Source organism: Oryctolagus cuniculus, chromosome 1, assembly GCF_051225735.1.
Source record: "Oryctolagus cuniculus isolate XC-2025 breed Fujian yellow rabbit chromosome 1, ASM5122573v1, whole genome shotgun sequence".
NCBI lineage: Eukaryota > Metazoa > Chordata > Mammalia > Lagomorpha > Leporidae > Oryctolagus > Oryctolagus cuniculus.
Window position 1 is genome coordinate 140,429,073 of NC_142867.1, and position 27,305 is coordinate 140,456,377.

At 42.8% G+C, this 27,305-nt stretch overlaps 1 protein-coding gene across 2 annotated transcripts in view; it reads right to left on the reverse strand.

Annotated features, from left to right (window-relative positions):
* Positions 1-609: 609 nt before the first annotated feature.
* Positions 610-27,305, reverse strand: part of SPTLC1 (serine palmitoyltransferase long chain base subunit 1) — a 55,921-nt gene continuing 29,225 nt past the window's right edge. For both annotated transcript variants that reach the window (XM_008257928.5, XM_070049467.2), the window contains 9 exons: positions 26,472-26,601; positions 22,263-22,352; positions 19,060-19,167; positions 16,643-16,738; positions 15,990-16,086; positions 15,141-15,195; positions 6,759-6,876; positions 2,741-2,814; positions 610-1,975 (listed from right to left, as the gene is read on the reverse strand). In XM_008257928.5, coding sequence (XP_008256150.3) covers positions 1,882-1,975; positions 2,741-2,814; positions 6,759-6,876; positions 15,141-15,195; positions 15,990-16,086; positions 16,643-16,738; positions 19,060-19,167; positions 22,263-22,352; positions 26,472-26,601 — 862 coding nt within the window. In that variant the 3' untranslated portion in view covers positions 610-1,881. The remainder of the gene's footprint in view (positions 1,976-2,740; positions 2,815-6,758; positions 6,877-15,140; positions 15,196-15,989; positions 16,087-16,642; positions 16,739-19,059; positions 19,168-22,262; positions 22,353-26,471; positions 26,602-27,305) is intronic.

Sequence of the window (27,305 nt, forward strand, 5' to 3'; positions counted from 1 at the left end):
TGGGGTGCAGGGCCCAAGCACTTGGGCCATCCTCCACTGCATTCCCGGGCCACAGCAGAGAGCTGGCCTGGAAGAGGGGCAACCGGGACAGAATCCGGCGCCCCGACCGGGACTAGAACCCGGTGTGCCGGCGCCGCAAGGTGGAGGATTAGTCTAGTGAGCCGCGGTGCCGGCCTTTTTTTTTTTTTTTAATTTTAATTTTTTTTGATAGGCAGAGTGGACAGTGAGAGAGAGAGACAGAGAGAAAGGGCTCCACAGTTTTAATACACTTACCGAAAGTAAAATAGAGCAGGCTGCTCCATGATCTTCCCCAGAAACTTCTCATGTCCTTAAAAGCAATAATCAACATCTAGATACTACCTGACATTGTAAGTATTATTAAAGAAGCTAAAGTTATTGTCTGTTTATAAAAATAACAGGTATTTATGACTAATGCTTAAGTCAGTAGCAATGCGGGAAACTTCAGATATTTTTTAATTCTTTCTTTAGATATCAAGTAAGGGACTTAAAAAAGTAAATTACTTTCTAAAAAAAAACCAAAAAGAACACTGGCCCAGGTTTGCAAAAGTGCTTAAACATTCTACTGAATATATTACATATGCAAATAGATTGATCATCAGGAATGCAGGTTTATTTCATTAAAAAACAAACATAGATTCACATCCCTAAAGTACTGTATCCTTTAAAGCAGCAGCAATCACAAGGCACATACGTATGAAATAACTCAAGAACAGAAACTGAACATTAAAAAATGATGTTATTTAAAAAGATGGTGACGACCTCTTGTTAATGTGAATACAGATTATAAAAATGACTTCTTTTATAATTTTATTCCTCTATCTTTAATAAAAGAAGGAATAATGGTGTAATATTTATGCAAAATTTTTATAGCACGTATCACAAATCTTCACCCACTCAACTTGATTTGCTAAAGAAAAAACAGATAGCTAAAGGACAGCTTAAACAGTTAACTTTTTAGTGACTTTACATCTTTCTTATATGTTTGGAATTCATAGGCTGAAAAGAAAGTTCTCATTTCTTTTAGCTTAGGCAAAGCCTATGGTTATACATCCTGAGGCAATCCATCTCTCTATAAAAGAAACACCTCTGAGGTACCCTAAGATACCCAGGATATAGTTTCTCTTCTTGGGATCAACATGATAACCTTCTTAAAACAGATTAGAAGTCAACATGTAAGTGCAAAGGTCAATCATATTAAAATAAGATTTGATTTAAATTATTGCTTATGTAGAAATTATAATGAATATTCTCTGGTTAGGAATGCGTAGATTAGAAATGGTGTCACATTAATATTTAGTGTATATAAAAATTCTAGGAATCAAATCTAATGAAAAGTCCGTAGTAATCCCACAGCAAAGTGCTCCTTTACGTGGTTTTCGATTCACGTGACGCGGCTGGGTCAGATCTTCGGTTCCACCTTCGGCACCAGGAGTGAGCATCCTCCTGGCTCCGCTGCCGCACGGTCACTCCCCTGGGCAGTCTCTGGAGTGCATACAGAATCATTCCCAGCAGGAGGCAGGGAGACAGACTGAGGCTCCAGTTTTAAACAGTGACAGTGAAAAGCATACGAGGGTAATAAAGGTTTTAAACAGTACTAAAGAGCACAATTTACATACATGTTATATGCTGTCATTAGCTGTCCTCTTTAAAAAAAAAAAATCAGTTCCTGGGTTTTTAGACGTGTTTTCTTTTTAAAAATAATCAGCTGCTTCTCCTGGGCACACGTTTGGTCCATATGCACTTGTCTGGTGATAATTCTGTCAAACACCCTGGAGTTCTCCTTAGGGCTTTCCTCGGCCTGTGGGAGGTCTCTGTTCTTCTGCATGTCGTGTGGTAAGAGCCACCAGGGCTGCGCTCGGCCTAAAGCAGGACAGCCTGGGCCACCTCCTTGATGGTGGCTGCAGCTCTCTCCAGCTCGTCCTCTGTCTGCTCCACTGTGACCACGACCCTAATGCTGAAAGTGCAAGGCCACAGTTATCAAGTGAGAAGACCACAGCTCAGCCAGCCGTGACTACGAGGAGCTCACCTTGCCCATTAATTCACCCCATGCTGTGGCAGCTTTCTCACCACCGTGGTGGAGGTGAGCAGCTGTCCCAGGCACCTGCTCTGCTGCCTGGCCCCTGCCATGAGCACACTTCTGGTGGCAGTGACCCGAACTGCACCTCTGTTCCTGAGGTTGGAAAGTCAGGTCCTTTCCCCAGTGCCATCTGGGCGTCTGCCAGCAAGCGCTTTGAGGACAGAACCCAGGCTTCCTCACTGCCTTTCACAGCCAGTGCACACCGCCGACTCTAGATCTCCCCAAGCCCGCCTTGTTCGGTGTTTGCACACATGGCCAGCAGAGGTGGTGTGGCAACCACATCTAGGTTGCCATCCCTTTCCTGCACGCTGTCCTCAGGGGCAGAGAGTGAGAGTGCTGGCAAGGGACATGCCTCCCTCAGGACACGGGAGAGGTCAGCTGACGCGACCCTCACTTGTTCCCACTCATTCTTGGGACTCCAGGCATTTCACTGAGCTAACTGGAGGGTGCACAGTGGGTCCTGTGGGGCTGGATGCTAAAATGTGAAAACACTTGGGTTAAGAATGAAAACAGGTAATGTACTATACTTATAGGACATTCTTTCTTATTCTGTGATAGTTTTTCAAAATTGTTCAAAACATAATTTCCTACAGAGTTTAAGGTAGGGAAAAAAGGTAAAGTCCTATTTTAATGTCAACCAACCTCGGAGGAGGGAGGCACTTCTCTTCTTTGTCCAAGTAGCGTGCCTGAGTTAATGCAATACTTCTGTTCATGCACTGTATGAAGAAAAAGGAATACATTGGCAGCAGGAAGTTCAGACACTGCGGTAAGTAAACCAGGAAGCTATGCTGCAGTCCCTCAACAGTCTTCACTCACCTTCCCCAGCATGTATCTGCCAGAAGTCAGAACTACAACACCGTCTCCTAACGCCCGCCAGCGCCCACTCTCCACAAAACATCCTGCAGGGACAGGCACGTCCATGCTGGGCACCCACCAGTCACTGGAAGCCCCACGTGACTGCCCTGGAGACACAGCTGCCCCACTGAGGCTGCACTTAAGACATGTCATTCATTTACTTATTTGAGAGGCAGAGACACAAAGCTAGAGCTCCCTTTTACTGGTTCACTTTCCAAATGACCTCAATGGCTGAGGCTGGCCATGGCCAAGCTACTTGAGCCATCACCACTGGCTCCCAGGGCCTGCAGGAAGCAGGAGTCAGAGCAGGAGCTGGGGACTGACCCGACTGTGGACAGGGTGTCTCAACCTCGACTACAAACACCCACTCCGCAGCTGCATTTCTAGACACTGGCCACCACTGCGGAGAGACGAGGCTTACAGCACGGGGAAACAGCATGAGCACAGCCCTGCGGGCCAAGCAGGAACTGAACTGGACTTCAGACTCACACCAGCAGCGTCACTTCCGAGATAAACTGCTGTCTGTCTACCACGCACAGCAACGATGAGTTCCAGGTGTTACATCTGGTCCAAGACTCTGTCCTGACAAATTTCTGCCCATCTTTCTCACACTTAACCACCATTCAACCTTGTTCTTTTTTAAATAAGAACACTCTCTACCTAAAAACAAACAAACAAACAAACAAATAAAGCATAACACCCAGAGCAAGGTAACAGGCTATGTAGGTTTGTTTTGGGGTGATAAAAATGTCTTGGAATTTGTGATGGTTGCACAACCTTGTGAGTATACTGAAAACCACTGAGCTGCACACTTTCCAATAAGCGACTTTGTAGTATGTGAATTATATCTTTAAAAAGAAAAAAAAAAGTCAAGGCCAGCGCTGTGGTATAGTAGGTAAACTCACCTCCGGCAGACCTGGCATCCCATGTGGGCACCAGTTCGAGTCCCGGCTGCTCCACTTTCGATTTGGCTCTCTGCTATGGCCTAGGGAAGCAGTGGAAGATGGCCCAAGTGCTTGGGGCCCTGCCACCCGTGTGGGAGACCCGGATGGAGCTCCAGGTCTCTGGTTTTAGCTTGGCTGTTGTTGCCATTTGGGGCCTGAACCAGCAGATGGAAACTCTCTCTCCCTCTCTCTTCCTGCCTTTCAAATAAATCAATTAAAAAAAAAAAACAAACAATTTTTAGGGGCCAGCACTGTAGTGTAGTAGGCTAAGATTCTGCCTGGGTGCCGTATTCCAAATGGGCACAGGTTTGTGTCCCAGCTGTTCCTCTTCTTTTCCAGCTTTCTGCATATGGCCTAGGACAGCAGGGGACCGCCCAAGTGTCTGGGCCCCTACACCTGTGTAGGAGACCTGGAAGAAGCTCCTGGCTTCGGATCGGCCTAGCTCCACTGCGGCCACATTTTGGGGAGTGAACCAGCGGGTGGAAGACCTTTATCGCTGTCTCTCCTTCTCCCTGTCTGTAACTCTACTTCTCAAAAAAATAAATAAAATTGCTAAAAAGAAATTTTTTTAAAGATGGAAGCTATGATTATGCAAAGCAATGGTGAGATTTTTCTGTTTTCTTTCTACTTTTTTATTTATTTTTAAATTTTTTTAGATTTTTATTTATTTGAAACAGAGTTACAGAGAGAGGTAGAGACTGAGAGAGAGGTCTTCCATCCACTGATTCACTCCCCAGATGGTCGCAACAGCCAGAGCTACATCAATCCAAAGCTAGAAGCCAGGAGCTTCCTCCAGGTCTCCCACACAGGTGCAGGGGCCCAAGGACCTGGGCCATTTTTCACTGCTTTCCCAGGCCATAGCAGAGAGCTGGATCAGAAGAGGAACAGCCGGGACTAGAACCGGCGCCCATATGGGATGCTGGCGCTTCAGACCAGGGCGTTAACCCGCTGCACCACAGCACCAAGAGTTTCTAGAGTGCTTTGTCCCCGCAATTCCCCACTGCCCATCCCCTCCTGCCCATTCTCTCCTTTCTAGACCCTCCAGGTGAATGCCGACATCCAGCACCCAACTGGGGCCACAGGGAGGGCTCTGGGCTCTGACTGTCCTCATGAATGTGTAACTTCTCTTTTCACTGAGGATGCATACGTGTGGGTGCTGACTGGTCTCTCGGGAACAATGCAGTTACACTGCTCTCTAATGAAGAGAGGGTACAGTGGATTCCATATGGGACTGACGCACGGTACGCAGAGGCGGCCATGTCTCACAACGTGACGTACGTGCAGACCTATTCTGGGGCAATCTGAGGGAGACGGGAGTCTGAGGGAGGAGGAAGGAGCCATGGGAAGAATCCAACACAGGACAGAGCTGCAGTTTACCAGTGCCTGCTACCCACACTGCCAGCGTGGCCCCAGGGAGTTTCACTCAAAGTCCAAACTACCTGTTACAACATTACACCATGAATCCACTGCTTGTCCATTCAGTTTGTATTGAACTTTTAGAAGCTTGTTTTGGTTTTACTTTTGTGTAAGAACCCTCATCACAATGATGCTGTATTTACTCATGTGTTTGTGGGTACGTAAGCAACATGGGAATAAAAGCACTGAGGGCAAAGGGAGGAGCAGCACATTTTGGATCTTTAAGGAGGGCCTGCTACCGTCATGCCTGCAGAGCTGGGTCTGAGAAGCACCGTGACATCTCCTCCCACCACAAGCCTAGTCACTGCAGCTTGATCGTTCCTACTCTCCTTAACGAGGACTCTCAGGGTCTGAGTGTTTCCAGCTTTGGTTTTTGGATGTGAGAGTAAGAGAGTAAGAGAGTGTAAGAAGGCCACCAGCTGTATACAAGTCTCCATGGATCCATTTTTCCAGATTACGTGGCTCAAACACTGTAGGACAGAGGGAAGCTGAGGCAGGCCATGCAACCAGAGGTCATCTGCACTTAGAGCAGCCATGGTGACAGGAAGTGCCATGGACAGAAACAGGCAAGTCTCTGACACATTCAACAATGACGTTGTCATTAGAAGGAAAACAGTTTTCAGAAGATAAAGAATTCTTTAAAAATGTCTCAAGTGAAGCTTCCTTTTCGATTAGGAGTGTCACGACAGCAGGACGACAGTTAACAGGCCATCTCTGAGAACGCTGGAGATTCCCCAACTCGGCCTGCTGTCCAGGAATACAAGCAATTCCCACTGCTTCCCCTCCTGTATGCCCCAAAGCCTGGCCTTGTTTACAGGGAGGGAGCTTTCTGCTAGCTCATGATATTAGAGTAGAAGTCAGGTGTATTTAGGTACAATGTGGCACTGGGTGCAGCAACTTCAGTGGGAGCTGAAAACTGACACTGTGGAAAGGCCACAGCCTGTTCCTACGGGGATGCTGTGAGCTCGGCTGCGCAGAGCTGGGCACCCTGAGGGACCCTGAGCCTCAGGACAGCAACTTCAGTCACACACTATTTCTAAGGACAAAGGTGCATTTCTTAAAAATGAGGTTAAAAAATGAAGTGCTCAAGGAGGCAGACGTTTGACACGATGGTTAAGGTGCCCTGGTCCCACACTGGAGTACCTGGGTTCAAGCCTTGGCTCCCATTGCTGACTCCAGCTTTCTGCTACTGCAGACCCTGTGAGTCAGTGGAGACGGCTGAAGTGGCTGAGTTCTTACCACCCAGAGGGGAGACCTGGGTTGAGCTTCTGGTTGCTAGGGCTGACTGGACCCAACTGTGGCTGTTGTGGGCATTTGGAAATTGAACCAGCAGATGAAAGTCTGTCTCCCAAATAGACAAATGAAGATTTATAAAACCAACCAACCAACCACTGCTCGGAGTGAGGACAGAAACAGGAAGGTTTCCTGGAGTCACTGATACCTACCTGATTTACGATTTCCTGAAGCAGTTTAACATCCTTCTCTCGAGACCCAGTGCTCTCCTCCAGATGCAGGTGAAACGCAGGAGAAAAGGATTCCCCCATCACTCTCAATCCAGAAATGCTGCGGAAGGAAACACATGCATATCCGTGAATCCCTTCCAGGCCCAGAAATAACTCACAGACAGAAGTCAAGTCTAAGCTGTCAGGGCTTGCTGAATGCTAAAGAAACCTGCGGCTGCGGGAAGCATCGTTCAGTGGAATTCCAGCTCCAACAAGAGGGGAAAACAACATCGACGTCTTCTGTGAGTGCAAGACAAGGAGGACACCTGGCCACCTACATGGAGCCTGGACGTCTACACACCCCCTTTGCCTGCCTGGCCAGCCCAGCAAGGTACGCCTCCTTCCCCTCATCTCCCTGCTGGCCCCACCCATCTGCCCTCTAGCTCCCCACTCTATTCTTTCCTTTGCGCACTGCACATGCCTGGTCCCGGCTCCAGGGTTGCCCTCCTGAGGGGTCTCCCTCACCACCTATGTTAGGGAAAGGTCTAAGGTCCGCTCCATCATTTTCTATTATTTATTCTGTTTGATTCCTTTATGGACTCAACTCCAATTTATAAGATTGTGTTTCCTTGCTTTATCTAACCTTTAGTTGTATTTTGTCTCTCATAAATTAGAAATGATTTCTGATACTGAAAACATTTCGTTTTTGACCACCAGCAGCTGTACACTTAGACTTAAAAATTTCTTTCTTATTTACACGTTTAATTCTACTTGGATTAAGATTACTTTCTTCTTTCTCAGGATCAACAGCACAGAGAGAGGTGGTTTCTCAGGGAGAACGACAGGTTTCTTTAGGGTAAAACGCTGTATTTTACAATGATTTACAGGTGTCATGAAAACTGTATGCCATCCCACGCAGTCAAGTCTATTTAAACTCCATGTTAGCCTACAATACAAAGTACTGTTTGGTTCTGGCCTCTGTCCTGAGACACAAATGGTGACTGTCTTTCTGAAGTTGAACGTAATGACTGCTCCTCAGGCTTACTCAGAAGGATTTGTCTTTCTCTCAGAACAAAACGACACAGAAAGCACCAGGCGGCACATCTGAGCTGTCCCAGGTTAGGACTCGGCAAGCTTCACAGAACGGCTGCTGCGTGCTATGAACACGTGCAGTGGGAAGCCAATCTCACCTTGGTGCAAACCACCCTTAGACTCCGTTAGTCAGTGCCTTCTTTCTTTAAGCGTACGCCTCGTGCTAGGATCGCTCATGAACACAGGCTACAGGTCTGTTTGAACTGTGGAGTCTCAGAATGTGGGAGAGCCTTCTGGATCAGTTCTTTCACTAACGCAGAAACCACGCGATGTGGATTCTGAGGTGTTAAACCCCACACCAAGAATTATCATTCTCTTTTAGGGCATGTACTCTCAGGGCAGAACTTAAAAAACTGCTTTTCAAATAGCACTTCACCTGAATCAAATAGCCTTGATTTTCCCAATATCTACAAGGTACATGAAGCCCAAAGCTATCTCGGGCTTTGATCAAAAGGGCCCATCTCACGTGCTAGGTGGAACAGGCTGCTGGGAATGAAACAGAATGTCTTGTGTCTGACTGCTCACATGTCGAATGTCAGAGGTGCTTAACGTAAAATGGACACAGAATTGTAGCTCGAGTTCAGAAACTTAGAAGCTCTTTACAGAAAAACTTTGGTAAACATCACTTTATCCACATGAGTAAATAAATACTGAGCACTAGGCTAAGCACCAGGGACAGAGCAATCAAAAAGGCAGCCAGGGGCTGTATGCTCACAATCTGGGGAGACAGCCAGAAACCAACAACTATGTCTGCTGAATCTGGGCCATGTTCAAGTTTCTGATACAGTCAACCTGGCACACGCTGCTGATTCCCTCTCCCACTATTTCAGAGATGAAAGCCAGGGAATCACTGATTACAGGAAATCTTAAAAACTTACTAAGACGTAAACTGCCTCTAAAAATGTTTACCTTTACTATACTGATTGGAAAATAAGAAATAAAATTATTAAACTAACTCTAAGAAGCTGAAAATAAGATATAATCCAGTGAAATAAAAGTATAAAAAAAAAAAGAAAAAATAGAAAGAAAACAAACAGATAAGAATGCACAAAACCAAACCTGTCAAAAAAAGAATGTGCTAGGGAAAATTCTGGAAGATTATAATGAAAACAGAAAGAAGAAAGAAAGAAAGAAAGAAAGAAAGAAAGAAAGAAAGAAAGAAAGAAAGAAAGAAAGAAAGAAAGAAAGAAAGAAAGAAAGAAAGAAAGAAAGAAAACGGGGAGATAATATACACACAAGAGAGATAATCACAGACTATCACTACCCAAAGGCCCCAAACCTAGAGAGTGGCCCTGCCCAACTTTTAAGAACTAATCAGGGACTTTGGCATAGTGGTAAAGCCACCACCTGCAGTGCCAGCATCTCATATGGGCACTGGGTGGAGTACTGGCTGCTCCACTTCCAATCCAGCTCCCTGTTAATGTGCCTGGGAAAGCAGTGGAGGACTGAGACATGAGAGACCCAGAAGTAGTTCCAGGCTCCTGGCTTCAGGTTGGCCCAGCTCTTGACCCTTGGGGAATGAACCAGCGGGTGGAAGACCTCTCTCTCTACCTCTGCCTCTCTGTAACTATGCCTTTCAATAAAATAAATAAATATAAAAAAAAAAAAAAAAAAGAAAGAAAAAAGAAATAGTCAATCAAACCTGGTCTCAGTGGCTCCACAAAGCAGAGTAGAAATGGCCAAATCATTTACTGAAGTTCCCATAACACTGATTCCCACGTTACTTAACAGTGGTACAGGGGTCAATACTGTGGTGTATGGTTTAAGCTGTTGTCTGTGATGCCGGCATCCCACATCAGAGTGCTGGTTCCAGTCTCAGCTGCTCTGCTTCTGATTCAGCTCCCTGTTAATGTGCCTGGGAAAGCAATGAGAGACGGCCCAACTACATGGGAGACCTGATGGAGTCCTAGGCTCCTGGCTTTGGCTTGGGCTAGACCTGACACCTGCAGCCATTTGGAACCAGCACATGCAAGATCTCCATCTCTGTCAGTCACATAAATAAATCTTAAAAAAACAGAAAACAACTGGGGCCGGCGCCGTGGCTCACTTGGTTAGTCCTCAGCCTGCGGCACCAGCATCCCATATGGACACTGAGTTCTAGTCCCAGTTGTTCCTCTTCCAGTCCAGCTCTCTGCTGTGGCCTGGGAAGGCAGTGGAGGATGGCCCAAGTGCTTGGGCCCTGCACCCGCATGGGAGACCAGGAGGAAGCAACTGGTTCCTGGCTTCGGATCGGCGTAGCCCCGGCAGAAGTGGGCATTTGGGGGATGAACCAATGGAAGGAAGACCTTTCTCTCTCTCCCTCTCTCTCCCTCTGTCAAATAAATTAAAAAAAAAAAAAAAAACTTATTAAGAAAAAAAGAAAGAAAAAAGAAAGGGGACCCTTTCGTTAAAAAAAAGAAGAAGAAGAAAACAACCAAAAAACCCTCAAGTTAAAAAAAGGGGTATAGGCTGGCGCCACGGCTCACTAGGCTAATCCTCCGCCTGCGGCGCCAGTACCCTGGGTTCTAGTCCCAGTTGGGGCGCCGGTTCTGTCCCGGTTGCTCCTCTTCCAGTCCAGCTCTCTGCTGTGGCCCAGGAGGGCAGTGGAGGATGGCCCAAGTGCTTGGGCCCTGCACCCACATGGGAGACCAGGAGGAAGCACCTGGCTCCTGGCTTCGGATTGGCGCAGAACGGCCGCAGCGGCCATTTGGGGGGTGAACCAACGGAAAGGAAGACCTTTTTCTCTCTCTCTCTCTGTCTAACTCTGCCTGTCCAAAAAAAAAAGGGGGGGGGGTATAGTAATATCACAGGTACATATAAGTTATAAATATAGCTACAAAAAGCCCAATTGGGGTGGGCTGGTGGTCCAGAGATTAAGATGCCACTTGGGCTACCATATCCCATATCAGAGTGCCTGGGTTGGGGTCTCTGCTCCCATTCTAGCTTCCTGCTAATGTGCACCCTGGGAAGCAGGAGTGATGGCTCAATTACTTGGGTCCTTGCCACCATGTGGGAGACCTGGATTGAGTTCCAGGCATTTTGTATGGAATTTGGAGAGTGAACAGCAGATGGAAGGTCGCTGTCTCTTTCAAATAAATAAAAATAATTTATAAAAACTTTCAAATTAAAATATTAGCTAAGTAAATCTAACTGTAGAAAGATAAATTGTAATCAAGCAGAGGTTTTCTCAGGAATGTAAGGACAGTTTAACATCAGAAAATCTATTGACGTAATTCAGTCATGAGACAAATGTATGAAATTTCTAAGTTTGAAAATACTCTGATAAAGTTTAAGACCTATCTATGTTTTCTTAAAACCAGGTCTCCAAATCTAGGAATAATCTGGTAAAAGCCATGCACCTAAAACCTAAATAGTGTTCGTACTTAATGAATAAATGCTCTGTATTGGGAATTAGGAAGACAAGTGTATCTGCTGTGGTGGAGGACTTCCCAAAATAGAAACAGAAAAAGAAAGTTATCCTAGGAATGGAATGTAGTCATTATCTACTTTCCTGTGATGGTTTCAACTTCTACTTGTCAGCACAGAGCGCTGGTGTTAGCCCATGCCAGACAGCACAGCTTAGTATGTGTTTGGAAGTAATATTAGGTATATTACAGGAAGCTAAACATTATCAATAACTATATATGCATGCACAATATTGTATCAATTCCTATAGCTGCCATGTTATCATTAGAATATCCAATCAAATGTAGGTATGTAATCTTATATGGGAGAAAAAGAAACTAAAAAGACATATACGAAAATACCCCTCTTTGTTCAGGGCTCAGTCTTTCTGAACTTGAATCCAACTGAGCCTTATGCCAGAATAATAATAATAATAATAATAATAATAATAAAAGACTGCTTCCTGTTAAAGGCCTTAGTGTCTCATCTCTGTTTATGAATCCAGCTACACTGCTGTTATTAATTAACCCAGTATTATAGAACCAGGTGAAAGTGATAAGAAGAAAAAGAGCCAAGATGTTTAAGAACTAGGAAAGAAAGAGAAAAAAGCCACTCTGGCACATAATAGGATTTTTATGTACATCATCATACCTGAAGGAAACCAATACTGAAATTAACAAGAACTTAGAAAGACTGATCGATTTAAGACCAATTTAGAGAAAATTAATATCCTCATAAATCAGCAATAATCAAGAAGAAAATAAGAGAAAAGACAGCCCTATTTATAATAGCAACAAAATCAAAAGGACATCTAGGAATTCTTTAAGGCCACAAGGATTTCAGAGAGAAAATTTAAACTGTACTAGAAGACACAAAAGAAGATTCAAATAAATAAAGCAATCATATTCATGGATGATGATTCCCTTCACATCAATCAAAAACTTTAATGCAATTCTAGTTAAAATTCTAGCAATAATTTTGGGGGAACCTGTACTCTAAAATTCATATAGTGATAAAACAGACTCAGGTACAAATGGGACATCGCTGCATGAAAGACACAGTACCAGCAATAAGCAGAAGAAAGGAAGTAGAGTTTGGATGTTATTCAAAAACTGAGCTCATTCATCTTAAAATAAAGAAGACATCATGCCTTGACCCAGTTCTTCCTCCAGCCACCACACTGTTTCTTGGTTCCTCTTTACAGCAAAACTCCTCCAGTTGTCGAAGCTGTGTTCAATGCATCTCTTCTGAGTCTTTCTTGAGCCTACTTCCATCAGGCATTTTGCCCTTAGCAGCGCTCATTGTCACAGAAATCTCCACCTTATGAAATCCAAGCATCAGCACCTGGCTCAGAGGTGGCAGCACGTCACAGCTGACCTACGTAGACTCTCTTCACTGGGCTCTGGCACTACAGGCTCCCCTGGTCTGTCTCTTCTTCACTGGCCATTCCTTCTCCTTGGCCGAATCTGACCTCTTCATGCTGAAATGCTATCACAAGCAAAAGACTCAAAAATTTATCTCTAGCTCAGAACTTGCAAGTGCTCTCTCATGCTTAAATCTGCACATCCAAATGCTGCTTTCCACAAGGCATCTGACAGTTCAAGCTAAACACACCCGGCACTGAAATGTTCCCACGAGCGCTTCCTCCACAGGTGTGTCCTCCCCCTTGCAATTCTACCTAGTCACCCAGACCAAAGACCCTAGGGTGAACGCTAAGTGTTCCTCAGCTGGCTCTCTCTTAAAAAATAACCAGAATCCAAATACTTCTCATTGTCACTAAGAAGATCACCACACCATCTTTTGCCTGTATCAAAAAACTTTTTTTTTCCACATCATGTGAGTAAATTCATTTAGACCGAAGTTCATGGGTTCCAGGCTACTTCTCTGCTCAGAACTATGCCATGGCTTCCTACCTGAGTCAAGGGTCATGTCATGGATGGCCTGCAAGACACTGCAAGGGGTTCGTGTCGCCTGGCCCTCACTTTCTGCCAGGTTCCCCACTTGTCGCATTGGCTTCCTGGCTGTTTTGTTTGGTTTACATCATTTTCTCTTATTTTGGTGTGTGGTTGGTGTGAGATAGTTACCAAGTAGGAATTGCGCATGAGACCTAAAGCCTTAGACAATACATAGAGGAAACACAAACCTGCAAGTTATCCGCACACAGGTGTCATGAAACCATCTGAAGCTCAGGTATGGGAGAAGGTAATTCTCCAACAAAATAATGAGAACAGAGGACCATGGGATGCCGGCTCTGTGGCGCAGTGGGTTAAAGCCCTGGCCTGAAGCGCCAGCATCCCATATGGGTGCTGGTTCGAGTCCCAGGTGCTCTACTTCCGATCCAGCTCTCTGCTATGACCTGGGAAAGCAGTAGAAGATGGCCCAAGTCCTTGGGCCCTCGCACCTATGTGGGAGACCCTGGTAGAGAAGAATCCAAGGAAGGAAAGAACGGCCACCCATGCTGAAAGCTTGTGACACATAAACAAGCTGCACTCTGATGACGGCCCACTATCAGAGCACCAGGGCGGTCACTGCTCCTCCCCACAGGAACAGTCTGGGTGGAAGTCAGATCTCAGTAGTTTCCAGGGTAAATGGGAGATGAGGATGTGTAAAAAGCCTAACAATTCTTGAGAGTAGCTACAAAGAGAAACAAAGAAATGGCATAGTTGCTAGAAGGGAATGTAGAGTCAGGGGCAAGAGGAATACAAAGGCCAGAGAGGGCAAGTGAACTTGAACACTAATGAAACGGCGTAGGAGAAAGGGAGAAGAGACTGATGGCAACACAGAGGGAACAACCAAAGGCACCTGGTCCTTAAGAAAGAAGGGTCCATAACGGCTATAGGAACACTTCTTTGGTTACAACAGGAAGAAAGAATGATTCCAATACCTATAGGTATATAGATTTTTTTTATAAAAAAAAAATGTGACAGTATGAGGCCAGGATGTCAACTGAAGGTGGGTGGAGTGAAGATTCATGGTCAGGGATTTCCAAAACAGCTGGGGAAGGTGTAGGATCAGACTTAAGCATTTGAGGCTGTGTTCATGAACTTGAAGTGACTCCATTGTGCTGGCATATTAATATTTCACAAACCAATGTACCTGGAGCCAATCTCTCTATCATAAATCATGCAAAACTTGTTACTATCAGATAGACACACCCAGAATTTTAACTGTCCTTGCTCCTATTTTATCTGGAACAGCTGTGATATACTCATTTCTCAATTCTCCTTTTCTTTTAGCAGTCTCCAGTTTCCGTATCTGGAAATAGAGGCGTAGGACTTTCACAATTGAAAAGGCAATGCTCACCTTAGGAAAGGCAAAAGAAACAGCTTGGGCCACGTGAGAAAATCTGCTTGAAGACATCAGCAATCACGTTTCTTCTCAACTCTGAAGGAAGTTTACAGAACTACCTCTGTGGTTTTTTGCTTTTACTATTTAAAGAAATACTCATAAGAGTCCCTTCAATTTATTTTATGTCCTTTGCTTATCTTAATTTAAAATAAAACTCACTTACTAAAAATGAACATGGACATGAGAAGCTGGTGTCATCTACTTACTAATGCGTAACTGTATCCTTTCATCTGCACAGGTGTGAGGAGATGCTCCAAGATTTAACCTGGTTAATCCTGGGGTAAGACGCTGGATTACTATAATTTTTATACCTTCCATACTATAATATTTTATTAAGAGCTTGATTCATGTTTAGAATAACAAAGGCATGACTCTAAAACAGAGACAAAGTGGTTGCTCTGGCTTTATATAAATAACCCAACTGGTGTGAACTAAGTTTTTGGTTTCTTAGTTGCAAATTCAGTCAAACTGACCCAAGTCTACCATATTTAAAATTACTGACTTGTTGTTTAAGGGTGGTATAGATAAATAATATGCTGACTGAAAATATCTAAAACTTACCCTTGTAAAGCTTTATGAATTTTTCGGCACTTTTCCTTCAAAACTGCAAAAATACCTGAATGAAAAAAATAACATACGATATGGAACATCCAATAGAACTAATTTAAAAAATATTTTTGCAAACTAACATTTGACAGCACTAACTTAAAATTGTTCCAGCAAAATCTGGGACAATGCCTCTGAGCAAAATGGTAGCTTGTATTCTTATCAAGATTCCACAGATAAAATGGCTAAGAATAAAAGTGTACAGATCTATTACTTATTCTTGTTTCTAAACAATTTGGTAAAAAACAGAACAAATAAAATTGTACCAAAGTAATTCTTTGGTCGTCTCTTGATATTTTCCTTTTATTCAAAGAAATTTAAAATCTAAAGAATTCACCAGGAGTCAGGAGTGCCAGACCACACGAACAGTGTGCACGGTTTTGCACCTGCTGATTCTCTGAATTATCATCCACCTTTAGGATTCAGGACCCCTGGGTAAAGCCTGCTTCTCCCTTCCTGTTTTAAGCTTTGGTAAGACAGTGCTGTAGCAGACAAAGACCACATGTTAAATTCTTAGCTGACTTTTTATCTTGCTCACTAAGTTCTTTGTTGGCAAATTTGTTTTGGCTTTAGTACCAAATGATGATTAGTTGTGTAGATAAAAAGGCAGTACATTTCAGTTAACCCATGTCCCCAAGGCACAGTTTCCTTACTGCCACTATTTCTACAATGCCAAATAATACCATTTAGAGCCAGAGTTTTGCCTGGCAAATAATTTCTTCTGGATAATTCCTCCAAAAGCAGACAAGTCACATGGGTAATGTAGCTTGAGATCTCTGACTACCTGGGTTTAAAAGGTTGTACCTGGGTTCTCTTCCATGATGTTGAGGGCTTCAATGGCAGCAGCAGCTAACAGGGGAGGTAACGAAGCTGAAAAGCAGTATCCCTGGCCAGAGAGTCGCTAAGAAACAAGCACATCAAAAACATACACATAGATTTTCTCCATCTTTTTGGGTAAACATTTGAAAGTTACTGATTCTCCTCTACACTACCCACTGAAGTATGCACACATGGTAAGGGAGTAAAATCCAGCCATTATACATGTAAGAAAAAAAGACCTTTTGTTAAGAGGGTGATAATTTCTAAATATAAATGTTTCATTTGCAGCAGTTTTGGTTTTTGCTTTTGTTTTCAAATAGAGCCTACCTGGGGGCCGGTGTTGTGGTACAGTAGGTTAAGTGGCCACCTATGATGCTGGCATCATGTACGGCAGTGCCAATTTGAATCTGTTTCTGATCCACTTCCCTGTTAATGTGCCTGGGAGAGCAGAGGATGATGGTCCAAGTACTTGGGCCCCCACCACCCAAGTAGGGCACCCAGGTGGAATTCCAGGTTCTTGGCCATTATGGCCATTTGGGAAATGAACTAGCAGATGGAAGACCTCTTTCCCTCGCTTGTGTGTCACTCTGCCTTTCATATAAATAGTAAATCTTCAAAAAGAATAAAAAAAAGCTCACCTGATGGTCAATGACAAAGGACCTGCCACAGCAGAAACCTCCCACAGAAGCCAGGGCATTCTCCATATTGGCACTAATCAGATCAATGTCATCAATCTGCCAGAAAAGCGGGAGACAGTCAGCTACCCCTTGATTGAAAGGGAAACAATGGCAAAGTCAAGCCTGGAGAGAAAAAGCTCAGCATTTAGCATCAGCATTTATTGTAACATCTGAATTTCTTAAAGAGACAACCTACATGAGAACAAAGGATATATCACAGAGAATCTATGGCTAAAAGGACGGTAGTCTCACGGCCCATCTCTGAAAAGTATGTCAGTTTATATACTTTTCAGCCATTTCATCATACACCGACATTGTTCTCAAAGTGAAAAAGATAATAAATGATAAAACCCCAAGCTGTTTGGTATTAAAAAGTCAGAGTTCCCCCCAAAGATTATCTCGTTGTTAAAACAATACTCTAACAAGTCTTCATTACTGAAAGCAATCGAGATAAACAGAAATAAATCTATCGAAGTTTTGAGCACTTGAATCCTACATTCAATTTACCCTCTGTTGTTTCAAAAATCCCAACAACATCACAACAGAATCTGAACCAACTGTACCACCCCAAGTGCCTCATGGGCTTCTGGGTTCCCACATCTTCTTAAGTCCTCCCTTGCTGCCCTGGCCTGCACAAGCTCCAATCATCCTTAGTAGGCACTGAATAAATTCTTATTAAGAGCCAGGATGATGGCTCCTCAGATCCTATCAATCAGGTGTATTACTGTTTCCCAGATCCAACAGAGAAACCCCTGTAGACTCTTCCTTTTCTTAAAAAAAAGAAAAGAAAAGAAAAGAAAAGAAAAGAAAAGAAAAGAAAAGAGTTCTTACCTGTTATGATAAAAAATTTCAAGCACACACCAAAACAGAAAAATAAATAATCCCTACCACCCAGATTCAATCAGCAGTAACTCAGACAATCTTGTTTCATCTATGGTAACTCCTGCCTTCAGCATTTCTTTGGAGCAAATCCTAACTTCATGGGGTTCCCTCTCTAATTATTTCAGCAGATAAAATGATCAAACACAATCATAGGGGCATATTTGGCCTATGGGTCTAGACACCAGTCAGGGTATCCATGTCCCACATTGGAAAGCCTGGGTTAGATAACAGCCCCTGATTCTAGCTTCCTGCTAATGTGGACTCTGGGAGAGAGTGGTGATGGCTCAAGTTACTGGGTTCCTGACACTCACACAGGAGACTTGGACTGAGTTCCCAGTTTAAGCCGGGGCTGCAGGCCATTGTGGAGATTTGGGGAGTGAACTTGTGGATGGAAATTCTTTCTCTGTGTCCCTCAAATAAATTTTAAAAATGTATGATTTCAAGACTATTATCACACCCAATAAGTTAACAACTCCTTAATATCATCAAATATTCAGTATTCAAATATACTTGATTGTTTCACAAAGTTTGTTTAATAGCATTTGTTTGAATCAGGATCCAAGTAAGGCCCATAAATTCTGTACTCTAAGACCTTCATAAATATTATACCTCAATAGCAACCACTGAAAGCATTTAGAAAACTACAAAAGTGAAGTTAATACTTTTCCTATTTACAAAATTTTCATAATGGCTCTTCTGCATTGATTAAACTTGCTTGGATCATATTTCCATTTATCCTGAATTCCTCAGTGCACTGAACTGCCAAGTATCAGTCGGCCTTAGAGGAGTGTGCTTCTACCTACCTTCACACTGACATTCACTGTGCTGTTTTTCCCTGGGACTATATGGGTGGTAGGCTACAGTTAACTTAAGGCAATTTTGTATTTTATAGCTTAATTCTGTAATACAGGTTGCAGAGCTTTTATGAATATGATTTAGAGAACAAGCTTCCTGTAGCTCTCTCCATGGTGGATGATAAAGGCAGCTGCCCACCACTGAGGTTCCAGAAACAGAACCCACTAAGCACTCTGGGCCTGGGGCCAGTTCTCTCCAGCTAAAAGAAATATGATAAACAACTCCAGCTTTTTGGGACCTCCAGGGGCTTTGCTGAATCCATTCCAGTGGTGTTTCTGACAGTCTCTCTCTATTTAAAAAGGTGGCATAACTATATCTACTGTCTACCACCCCCAAATCACACAGAATTTTAAATGCTAGAAATTCCTTCACTGACACCATAAATACCTTTAAAAGGACTACTAAAGGAACTCTTAATTATTTTAAGAAATAAATGGAAAGCAAAATTGGTCTCTAGAAATATTAAAATCCTGATCAAATGCTCCCATGTGAACAGAATATAAATGTCAGGACTGGCCCTTCTGTGATTACAGGTAGGCAGGGAAGATGGCTCTAGGTCTGAGATAGTAGATAAAAGCATGCTTAGCAGAATGAACTTCCTATTTCCAAGATGAGGGGAAATTCTACAAAAAAGAACTCACATTGATTCCATAGTGTTCAGTGACACCTCGGCCATGCTCCCCAAGGACTCCAAATGAAAGGCTTTCTTCCAGAAAGATCCTTGCTTTGTATTTGTATTTTAATTTAACCTAGGTGTTAAATAAAACACAATTTTATCAAATTGATGATTAGCAGCATAAGAGAGCACCAGCATACCATACGGGTGCCAGTTTGTGTCCTGGCTACTCCTCTTCCAATCCAGCTCTCTGCTATGGCCTGGTAAAGCAGGCAAATGGCCCAAGTGCTTGGGGCACATTAACAGGGAGCTGGATCAGAAGTGGAGCAGCCAGGACTTCACTTGAAAGAAGCTCCTGGCTCCTGGCTTCAGATCAGCCCATATCCAGCCATTGTGGCTATCTGAGGAATGAACCAGTGGATAGAGGACCTCTCTGTCTGTAAACCTGCCTCTCAAATAAATAAATAAATCTTTAAAAAAAAAGTAAGGACATTTAAGGATTCTGTAATATCTGCTCATTTAGCTTTAAGACAGTTTGTAGAAACTTATACTTTCCAGTGTTAAAGAAGCAATCTTCATGCCATCACACTTGTGTTGTATCTCTGCTTGTGTATTATTAAATATGACCTATTTTTAAAATTTTTTTATTTAGCACTCTGGCCTCAGAATCAGCCCTAAAGGCATTCGGATCTGGCTGAAAAGCCCATGAGAGTATTTCAGGCATGGAAAGCCAAGACACTCTGGCAAAAAAAAAAAAAAAAAAAAAAAACCAAAAAACCTTAATGAAAGATCTCTGTGAGTGAGATCCCAGTGGAAAGAACAGGTCTTCAAAGAAGGAGGTACCTTTCTCTGAAGGGAGGAGAGAACCTCCACTTTGACTATGACCTTGTCTAAACAAGATAAGAGTCGGAGAACTCAAGGGGCTTCCATAGCCTTGGAAACTCATGACTGGTGCACAGGGAGATTACTGATGCCATAAACAGGAGTGTCAATTTGTAAAGTCAACAACAGGAGTCACTGTGCACTTACTCCTCATGTAGGATCTCTGTCCTTAATGTGCTGTACATTGAGACTTAATGCTATAACGAGTACTCAAACAGTATATTTCACTTTGTGTTTCTATGCGGGTGCAAACTGTTGAAATCTTTACTTAATGTATACTAAACTGATCTTCTGTAAAAAAAAAAAAAAAAAAAGAAGAAGAAGAAATTATCAATTCCCAACTTGACTCTCACTGGGATTAAACAGGGCAATAGGTCTGATCTGATTTCATCATCATTTAAAAAAATCATCTATTATTTTTCATTTTATGTTTCTGTGTGGGAGCAAACTGTTGAAATCTTTACTTAATGTATGCTAAACTGATCTTCTGTATATAAAGAGAATCGAAAATGAATCCTCATGTGAATGGAAGGGGAGAGGGAGTGGGAAAGGGGAGGGTTTTGGGTGGGAGGGACGTTATGGGGGGGAAGCCATTGTAATCCATAAGCCGTACTTTGGAAATTTATATTCATTAAATAAAAGTTAAAAAAAAAAAGAATTATTTTTATTTATTTGAAAGACACAGTTAAAGAGAGAGGTAGAGCCGGAGACAGAGAGAGAGGTCTTCCATCTGCTGCTTCACTCCCTAAATAACCACAACGGGCAGAGCTGAGCTGATCCAAAGCCAGGAGCCAGGAGCTTTTTCTGGGTCTCCCATGTGGGTGTAGGGGCCCAAGGACTTGAGCCATCCTCTACTGCTTTTCCAGGCCATAGCAGAGAGCTGGATTGGAAGAGGAGAAGCTGGGACTTGAACTGGCACCCATATGGGATGCCGGCGCTGCAGGCTGTGGCTTTAACCCACTGCACCACAGCGCCAGCCCCAATATGTGCCCTATTCTGACAGGCAAAACTCCTTGTTTAGTTTCCTTGTAAAGGAGTATCACAGCAGCACTACACATGGTACACTAAAGGTAGAGTAATGCAAATATCCATCAGTGGATGGATAGGGAAACAAAATATAGTATATTGATAATAGAACAGAACTTTGCAATTAAAAAGGAATGAAGCATTGACACAAGGTACAATGCAGATGAACTTTGGAAAATATAGTAAGTGAATGAATCTAGACACAAAAGTCAAACAGTACATGATACTATCTACAGAAAATATTCAGAACAGGTAAATCTAAGAAAATCTAAGAGACATACATAAGACTGGTGGACTGCAGAGAGCTGGCCAGGTGGGGTCGGGAGGGGGTGGGAGGAATGGGCAGATGGGCAGGGACTGCTCAGTCGGTATGAAGTCTTCTGTTTTGTTGGAACTAGAGTTGAAGGATGTACAACATGGTGAATTTATTCAATTCCACAGACCTATACATTTTAAAAAATGGTCAATTTTGTTTTATATGTGAGTTTTACCTCCATAAAGAAAATCTCAAAGATTACAGTTTCCAAAATCTATACATAGTACATAGTTTTCACCGTTAAAAGGTGACTTCTACAGAATAGAGTTTATTTACATAAAATTCTCCAAAAGGACAAAACTACTCTATAGTCTTTACATGGGTACCATGAAGACAGAGGTCTGAGGGAACTTTCTGGAGGGAAATGTTCTACATTTTGACTATGGTGTAAGTAGTGACAGGGTTGTATGCATCTGTCAAAACTCACTAGGCTGGCGCCATGGCTCACTTGGCTAATCCAACACCTATGGCGCCGGCACCCCAGGTTCTAGTCCCGGTTGGGGCACCGGATTCTGTCCCGGTTGCTCCTCTTCCAGTCCAGCTCTCTGTTGTGGCCCGGGAAGGCAGTAGAGGATGGCCCAAGTGCTTGGGCCCTGCACCAACATGGGAGACCAGGAGGAAGCACCTAGCTCCTGGCTTCGGATCAGCGCAGTGCACCAGCCATAGCGGCCATTTGGTGGTGAACCAACGGAAGGAAGACCTTTCTCTCACTGACTAACTCTGCCTGTCAAAAAAAAACCTCACTGAATTTATATAGTGCATTTTATATGGTAATTTTACTGCAATAAAGTTGGTTGTTAAAAGCTAATTAAGTCTTGATTACTCCTTAAAGGCTGACATTGGCATTTAATATCATTTCCCTTATATGATCATAAGATGCTTATGATACCTACTGTATAAAGCAGTATGAATGTTATACATTAAAAGTGAGAACTTTCAACATAGACAAAAGGTATTTCTACCAAATAGTCTAAATACGGAAATAACTACCCATGGTTGCTTACCAATTCTGGAAGAGGACAAATAGTTCCAGTGTTCATGTATATTCCTTCCACTACAATGAAACGTCGAGTTACACGAGCCTTGCGAGGATTCTTTAAAAGAAAAAAAAGAGACGAGTTAAATTTCAGTAGCTGCAAATACCACTCTGTTACATACTCCCTAGCACTTTACCTTCCAAGATCTATTCATTAACAAATTCAAAACCCAATCTGAATAAACAGTGACAATGTTTCCATGTCACAACACCAACTACAAGGGGGAAACCCAAAAAGCTCATAAAAATGGAATTAAGAGAGTACAAAAGAATTTTGAGATCCACACAACAAAGTTTTTTCATAATATGCATTTTCCATGAACTTTTTTGAAGACCATAATAGGCACCCTCCCGCCCCCACCACTGGTGAGGAATTCTAGAATACTAAAACACAAATAAACCCTCCAACTCCAGAATGATTGGGAAGGGATCTGAGGGAATTTTCTGGGAATCTGAGAGTGTTGTATATCATAACAAAGTGGTGAGACCTAGTTTACATTTTAGTCAAAGCTGTATGGCTGGGATTTATGCATTTAAATGTCTCTCTATTTCTATCTAAAAGACCTATAATGAAGATTAGCATCATCACCATGATGGAGATGGGGAGGGGGCTGAGCAGGTGGACACTAACTGGACAATGGCAGATTGCTGGTAACAATTCCAGGGGAGGGCAGGTACATGGACCTTCATTGTACACAGTTTCCTTATATGTGCTGGCAGATTTCTAGAACCAAAAAGTCACAAAGCAGAACAAATCCCATTCTCCTTCACCCACCCAAACCATGAAGCTCTTCCTTTCCTACTCCTCACTGACCCATCACTCAGTCAAGTAAAAGTACGCTCTGACCTTGCCCAGTGAGGTTCCAAGGCAGTCAGGCAGAAGGGCCTTTCCAAACAATACACACACCTCCCTACCCTGCTCCAAAGTCAGTCACACATATAAATCTGTAGATGCTCAGGTGTGCTGGACTGAAAAAGTACCGAGTTCCACCAAGAGTTTGCTAATATCTTCCTATACAAAGATTTCTTGCCTCTAAGCTTCTGTTCCAATGAACTATTAGAAACTCAAGTATCATCACACAGTACCCCCTACATATGTAAAAATAATTTTATGTGCCTGTTAACTTCTTTTTCTTAAGTGAGACAAATAAAATCAAAAAGCAGGCACTGTGGTGCCGTGATGAAGATGCTTCTCAGGACACCAGCATCGTCTATCAGAGAGCCGGTTCAAGTCCCAGCTGCTCTGCTTTCCATCCACCTTCCTACTACTGTGCCAGGGATGGCAGCAGATGATGCCCAAGTACTTGGGCCCCTTCCAACATGCGGGAGACTAGGACAGAGCTTCTGTCTCCTGGTTTCAGCTTGGCCCAGACCAGAATGTTGCAGCCATTTGGGAATGAACCAGTGGATGGAGTATCTCTCTTTCACTTTCTCTCTGTTGCTCTGCCTTTCAGATGAAAAAAAAAAAAAAAAAAAAAAAAAAAACCTTAAAAATTAGCTCTTCATATCAAAAATAGTATTTTTTGTTTTTCCTGTGTATTCATATAAGAGCACTTCAAAAAGCCTGTGAAAAAATGGAATTAAAGCATAAAAGTGGGGCCAGCGCTGTGGCATAGTAGGCTAAGCCTCCACTTGTGGTGCCGGCATCTCATATGGGCAGCAGTTTGTGTCCCAGCTGCTCCTCTTCCAATCCAGCTCTCTACTGACAGCCTAGGAAAGCAGTAGAAGATGGCCCAAGTGCTTGGGGCCCCTGCCCCCAACACGGCAGACCCATAAGAAGCTCCTGGCTCCTGGCTTCAGATCAGCCCATATCCAGCTGTTGTGGCCATTTGGGGAGTGAACCAGTGGACAGAGGACCTCTCTCTCTGTCTCTCCGTTTGTAACCCTGCCTCTCAAATAAATAAATAAATAAATAAATCTTAAAAAAAAAAAAAGGACATTTAAGGATTCTGGACTATCTGCTCATTTACCTTCATGACAGTTTGTACCAATTTATACTTCCCAGTGTTACAGAAGTAGTCTTCATGCCATCACACTTGTGTTGTGAGTATAATCTCTGTATATTAACTATGTGCCCTATTTTGACAGGCAAAAGTCCTAGTTCAGTTTCCTTAATTGTTGGTGAGGTGAAGTTAGTTTTCACTTATCCATAGTAATGCATACATTTTATATGAACACTATTCATAGCTACTGCCTATTCTTTTGTTTAGAAGAATTAACATGGGACAAGAAAACATGTACGAAAAGGGATGAAAAAACCTCTCAGCTGACAAAGCTTGACTCAAACCTGGATTAAAATGCAATATTTTAATTTGTTTTCAAGTAAAGGTATGTTCAAGTAGAAAACATTCAAAATAGCTAGTCAAATTTATTATTTATATGAAAATGGAAAAATATTTCTAAAATTCAAAATGTGAAGTTATTTAGAAATCTTACTCTTGGCAGAAAAATATGGCATAATTTAACTTGTAAAAAAGTAAAAATCACAAAATATAAATAAATTTCAAGATAATTAATTTTACTTATTATTCACAAAAAGGAAGTTCCATGGATTATAAATCTTAACAGGTCAGCGCTGTGGCATAGTGGGCTAAGCTGCTGCCTGCAATGCCAGCATCCCATTTGGGTGCCGGTTCTAGTCCCGGCTGCTCCTCTTCTGATCCAGCTCTCTGCTATGGCCTGGGAAAGCAGTGGAAGATGGCCCAAGTCCTTGGGACCCTGTACCCTCAAGGGAGACCAGGCTGGAGCTCCTTGATCCCGGCTCCGGATCAGCCCAGCTCTGGCCATTGTGGTCATTTGGGGAGTGAACCAGTAGATGGAAGATTTCTGTCTTTGTCTTTCTTTCTCTCTGTCTGTAACTTGACCACTCAAATAAAATTTTTCCAAAAAAACTTATTAAAACACACATGAAAAACTTGGATATTTCTCCAAAAATTGTACAATACTAATTTAGCCAAATAAACTACAAGAGACTGATTCCCTGTCATTCTTTTCAAGGCTGTGTTCTTCAACCTGGTGGGGCTGTATTCTATTACTGAATCAGAATAAGGAACATATTTTTCTAATTCGTAGGAAGAAATCAACCAGTAGAATGGTCTCAATTTTAAGATTTTTTTCTCCTGTAGATTTTTCTAAATTGAATAAATAAAAACTACTGGCCTAGTACAGACCTAGCATAAAATGGTAAATCTACGCATGTTCATCACATGAATTGTATATTCAGGAAGTACTGCACTGAAGATGACATCTAAACAAAGACAACAGGATCCTAAATGAATAATGCAAGTATTTGGGAAAATGGAAAATTAATTAATGTGATGAGCGTTTTTATGGGTTCTGAATTACACTGGCAGAGTCCTCTTGAGAGTGGTATTTGAGACAATACATAGATGGCCAGGCTCCCATATCCCAGGGCAGTCTGCACCACACTGTCCTGCTGCTGAGCCACAGAACACCACTACCTTTTCCATGCATGTCATCAGGGGAAAATAAACTATAATCTATAATCCTAACAGTGGGGCTTTGAACACAACTTCCTCTGTTTCACTCTCTAATCAGAACCCTACGGAGCTGCTTCCAAACCACCACTGCCAGCAGCAGGAGCCAAGTGGTCTAAAGGAAGAACTGAAAACCAGGCTGTAGGTGAGGAACTCTGTTGGGGCAGGTGTTTCCCGCAAGCAGTAGCTGCTCAGAGCTCCAAAATGAAAGTGGGGTGGGTAGAAAGGGTCTTCCTTTGTTCATAAATTAATGTTAAAATCTGCTGCCATGATTTATACTGAAATGAAGAAGCCTATTATGAGATGAATAGGTGCATCTCATGAAAACCCTAATGAGTGAGGTGTTATTACGCAGAGCTTAGATCACACATCCCTCACCTACCAGTGCCCCAGTACATGTTGCTATTTCTCTGTCTGCCTCCCCCTGCCCCTTCTGTCTTAGAAAGCTGCCTGGATTACTTCCCTGCAAATTTGCTATATGTAATTATGGCAATGACAAGGCAATTACAATCAGACTTGGCTCACCAACATGAAGTACATTTAATAAGCAAGAACACCCTTCCTTAATATCCAAATGTGATCCGCAGGCAAGTTTTCAATGACAAATTACCATTTCATATATAATTTAGCTGGTTAGAAAGTACAAAAGAACTGTATAATTTTCTTCAAAGGACTCATACCTTTTGATCTTCAATCTCTTGTTCTTTTAGTAGTCGCTCCAGGTCAGCCATATCATTATGTTTAAATATCTTAATGTCACTACGTGATGCCTGTAATCCTTTCTGAATAGCAAAGCAGGCAGCTCTATCTCTGCAAGGAAGAGAGACCCACAAAATTGGGGCTTAAAGACCTTGTCAACATTCTCAAAAAAAGAATGCTTGCTTTTGGAAACTGATCAATCTCCGGCTGTTCATATGAACACGGCAAATAAATAAAACATGCTTGAACATTAATATGTCCTGTCTGCGCTTTTCAAGTCCTTTCCATACAACTACAATGTTTAGCCTATTCTAAGCAGCACACGCTCACCTCGCTTTAGCCTCTCTCAAATCAGCATGCATTTTACCATGGATGTCTTATCAGTAAACTCATAGACTTACCTCTGAGAAATACATAAAATACAGGTGCATCTTACCATCAGTAGCATCTCTGATCTGACTGCCACACTACTCTGCTATTATCATGCCATGAGAAACAACTGGCAGCCCAGCTCAACAGACAACTTGTGGACAATAACCACTCTGAAGCCAAACAATGCAGAAAAAAAAAAAAAAAACCCACCCAACCACCCTCACCAGCAAAAGCTGAATGGGGAACCTGATAAAGTAGTGTCTGAGAGGGCCAAGCAGGGAGCAGGGATTTTCATTCCAGCCAGCTGCTATCAAGTGGACCCTTCACCCTCTAGTGTGGAATGCATGAAGACCACATGGACAGATTGACCTCCCACCCTCATCTGATGGAACAGGACACCCTACCCACTTCTATTTGGACAATGCAGAGGAGACCTAGCAGAG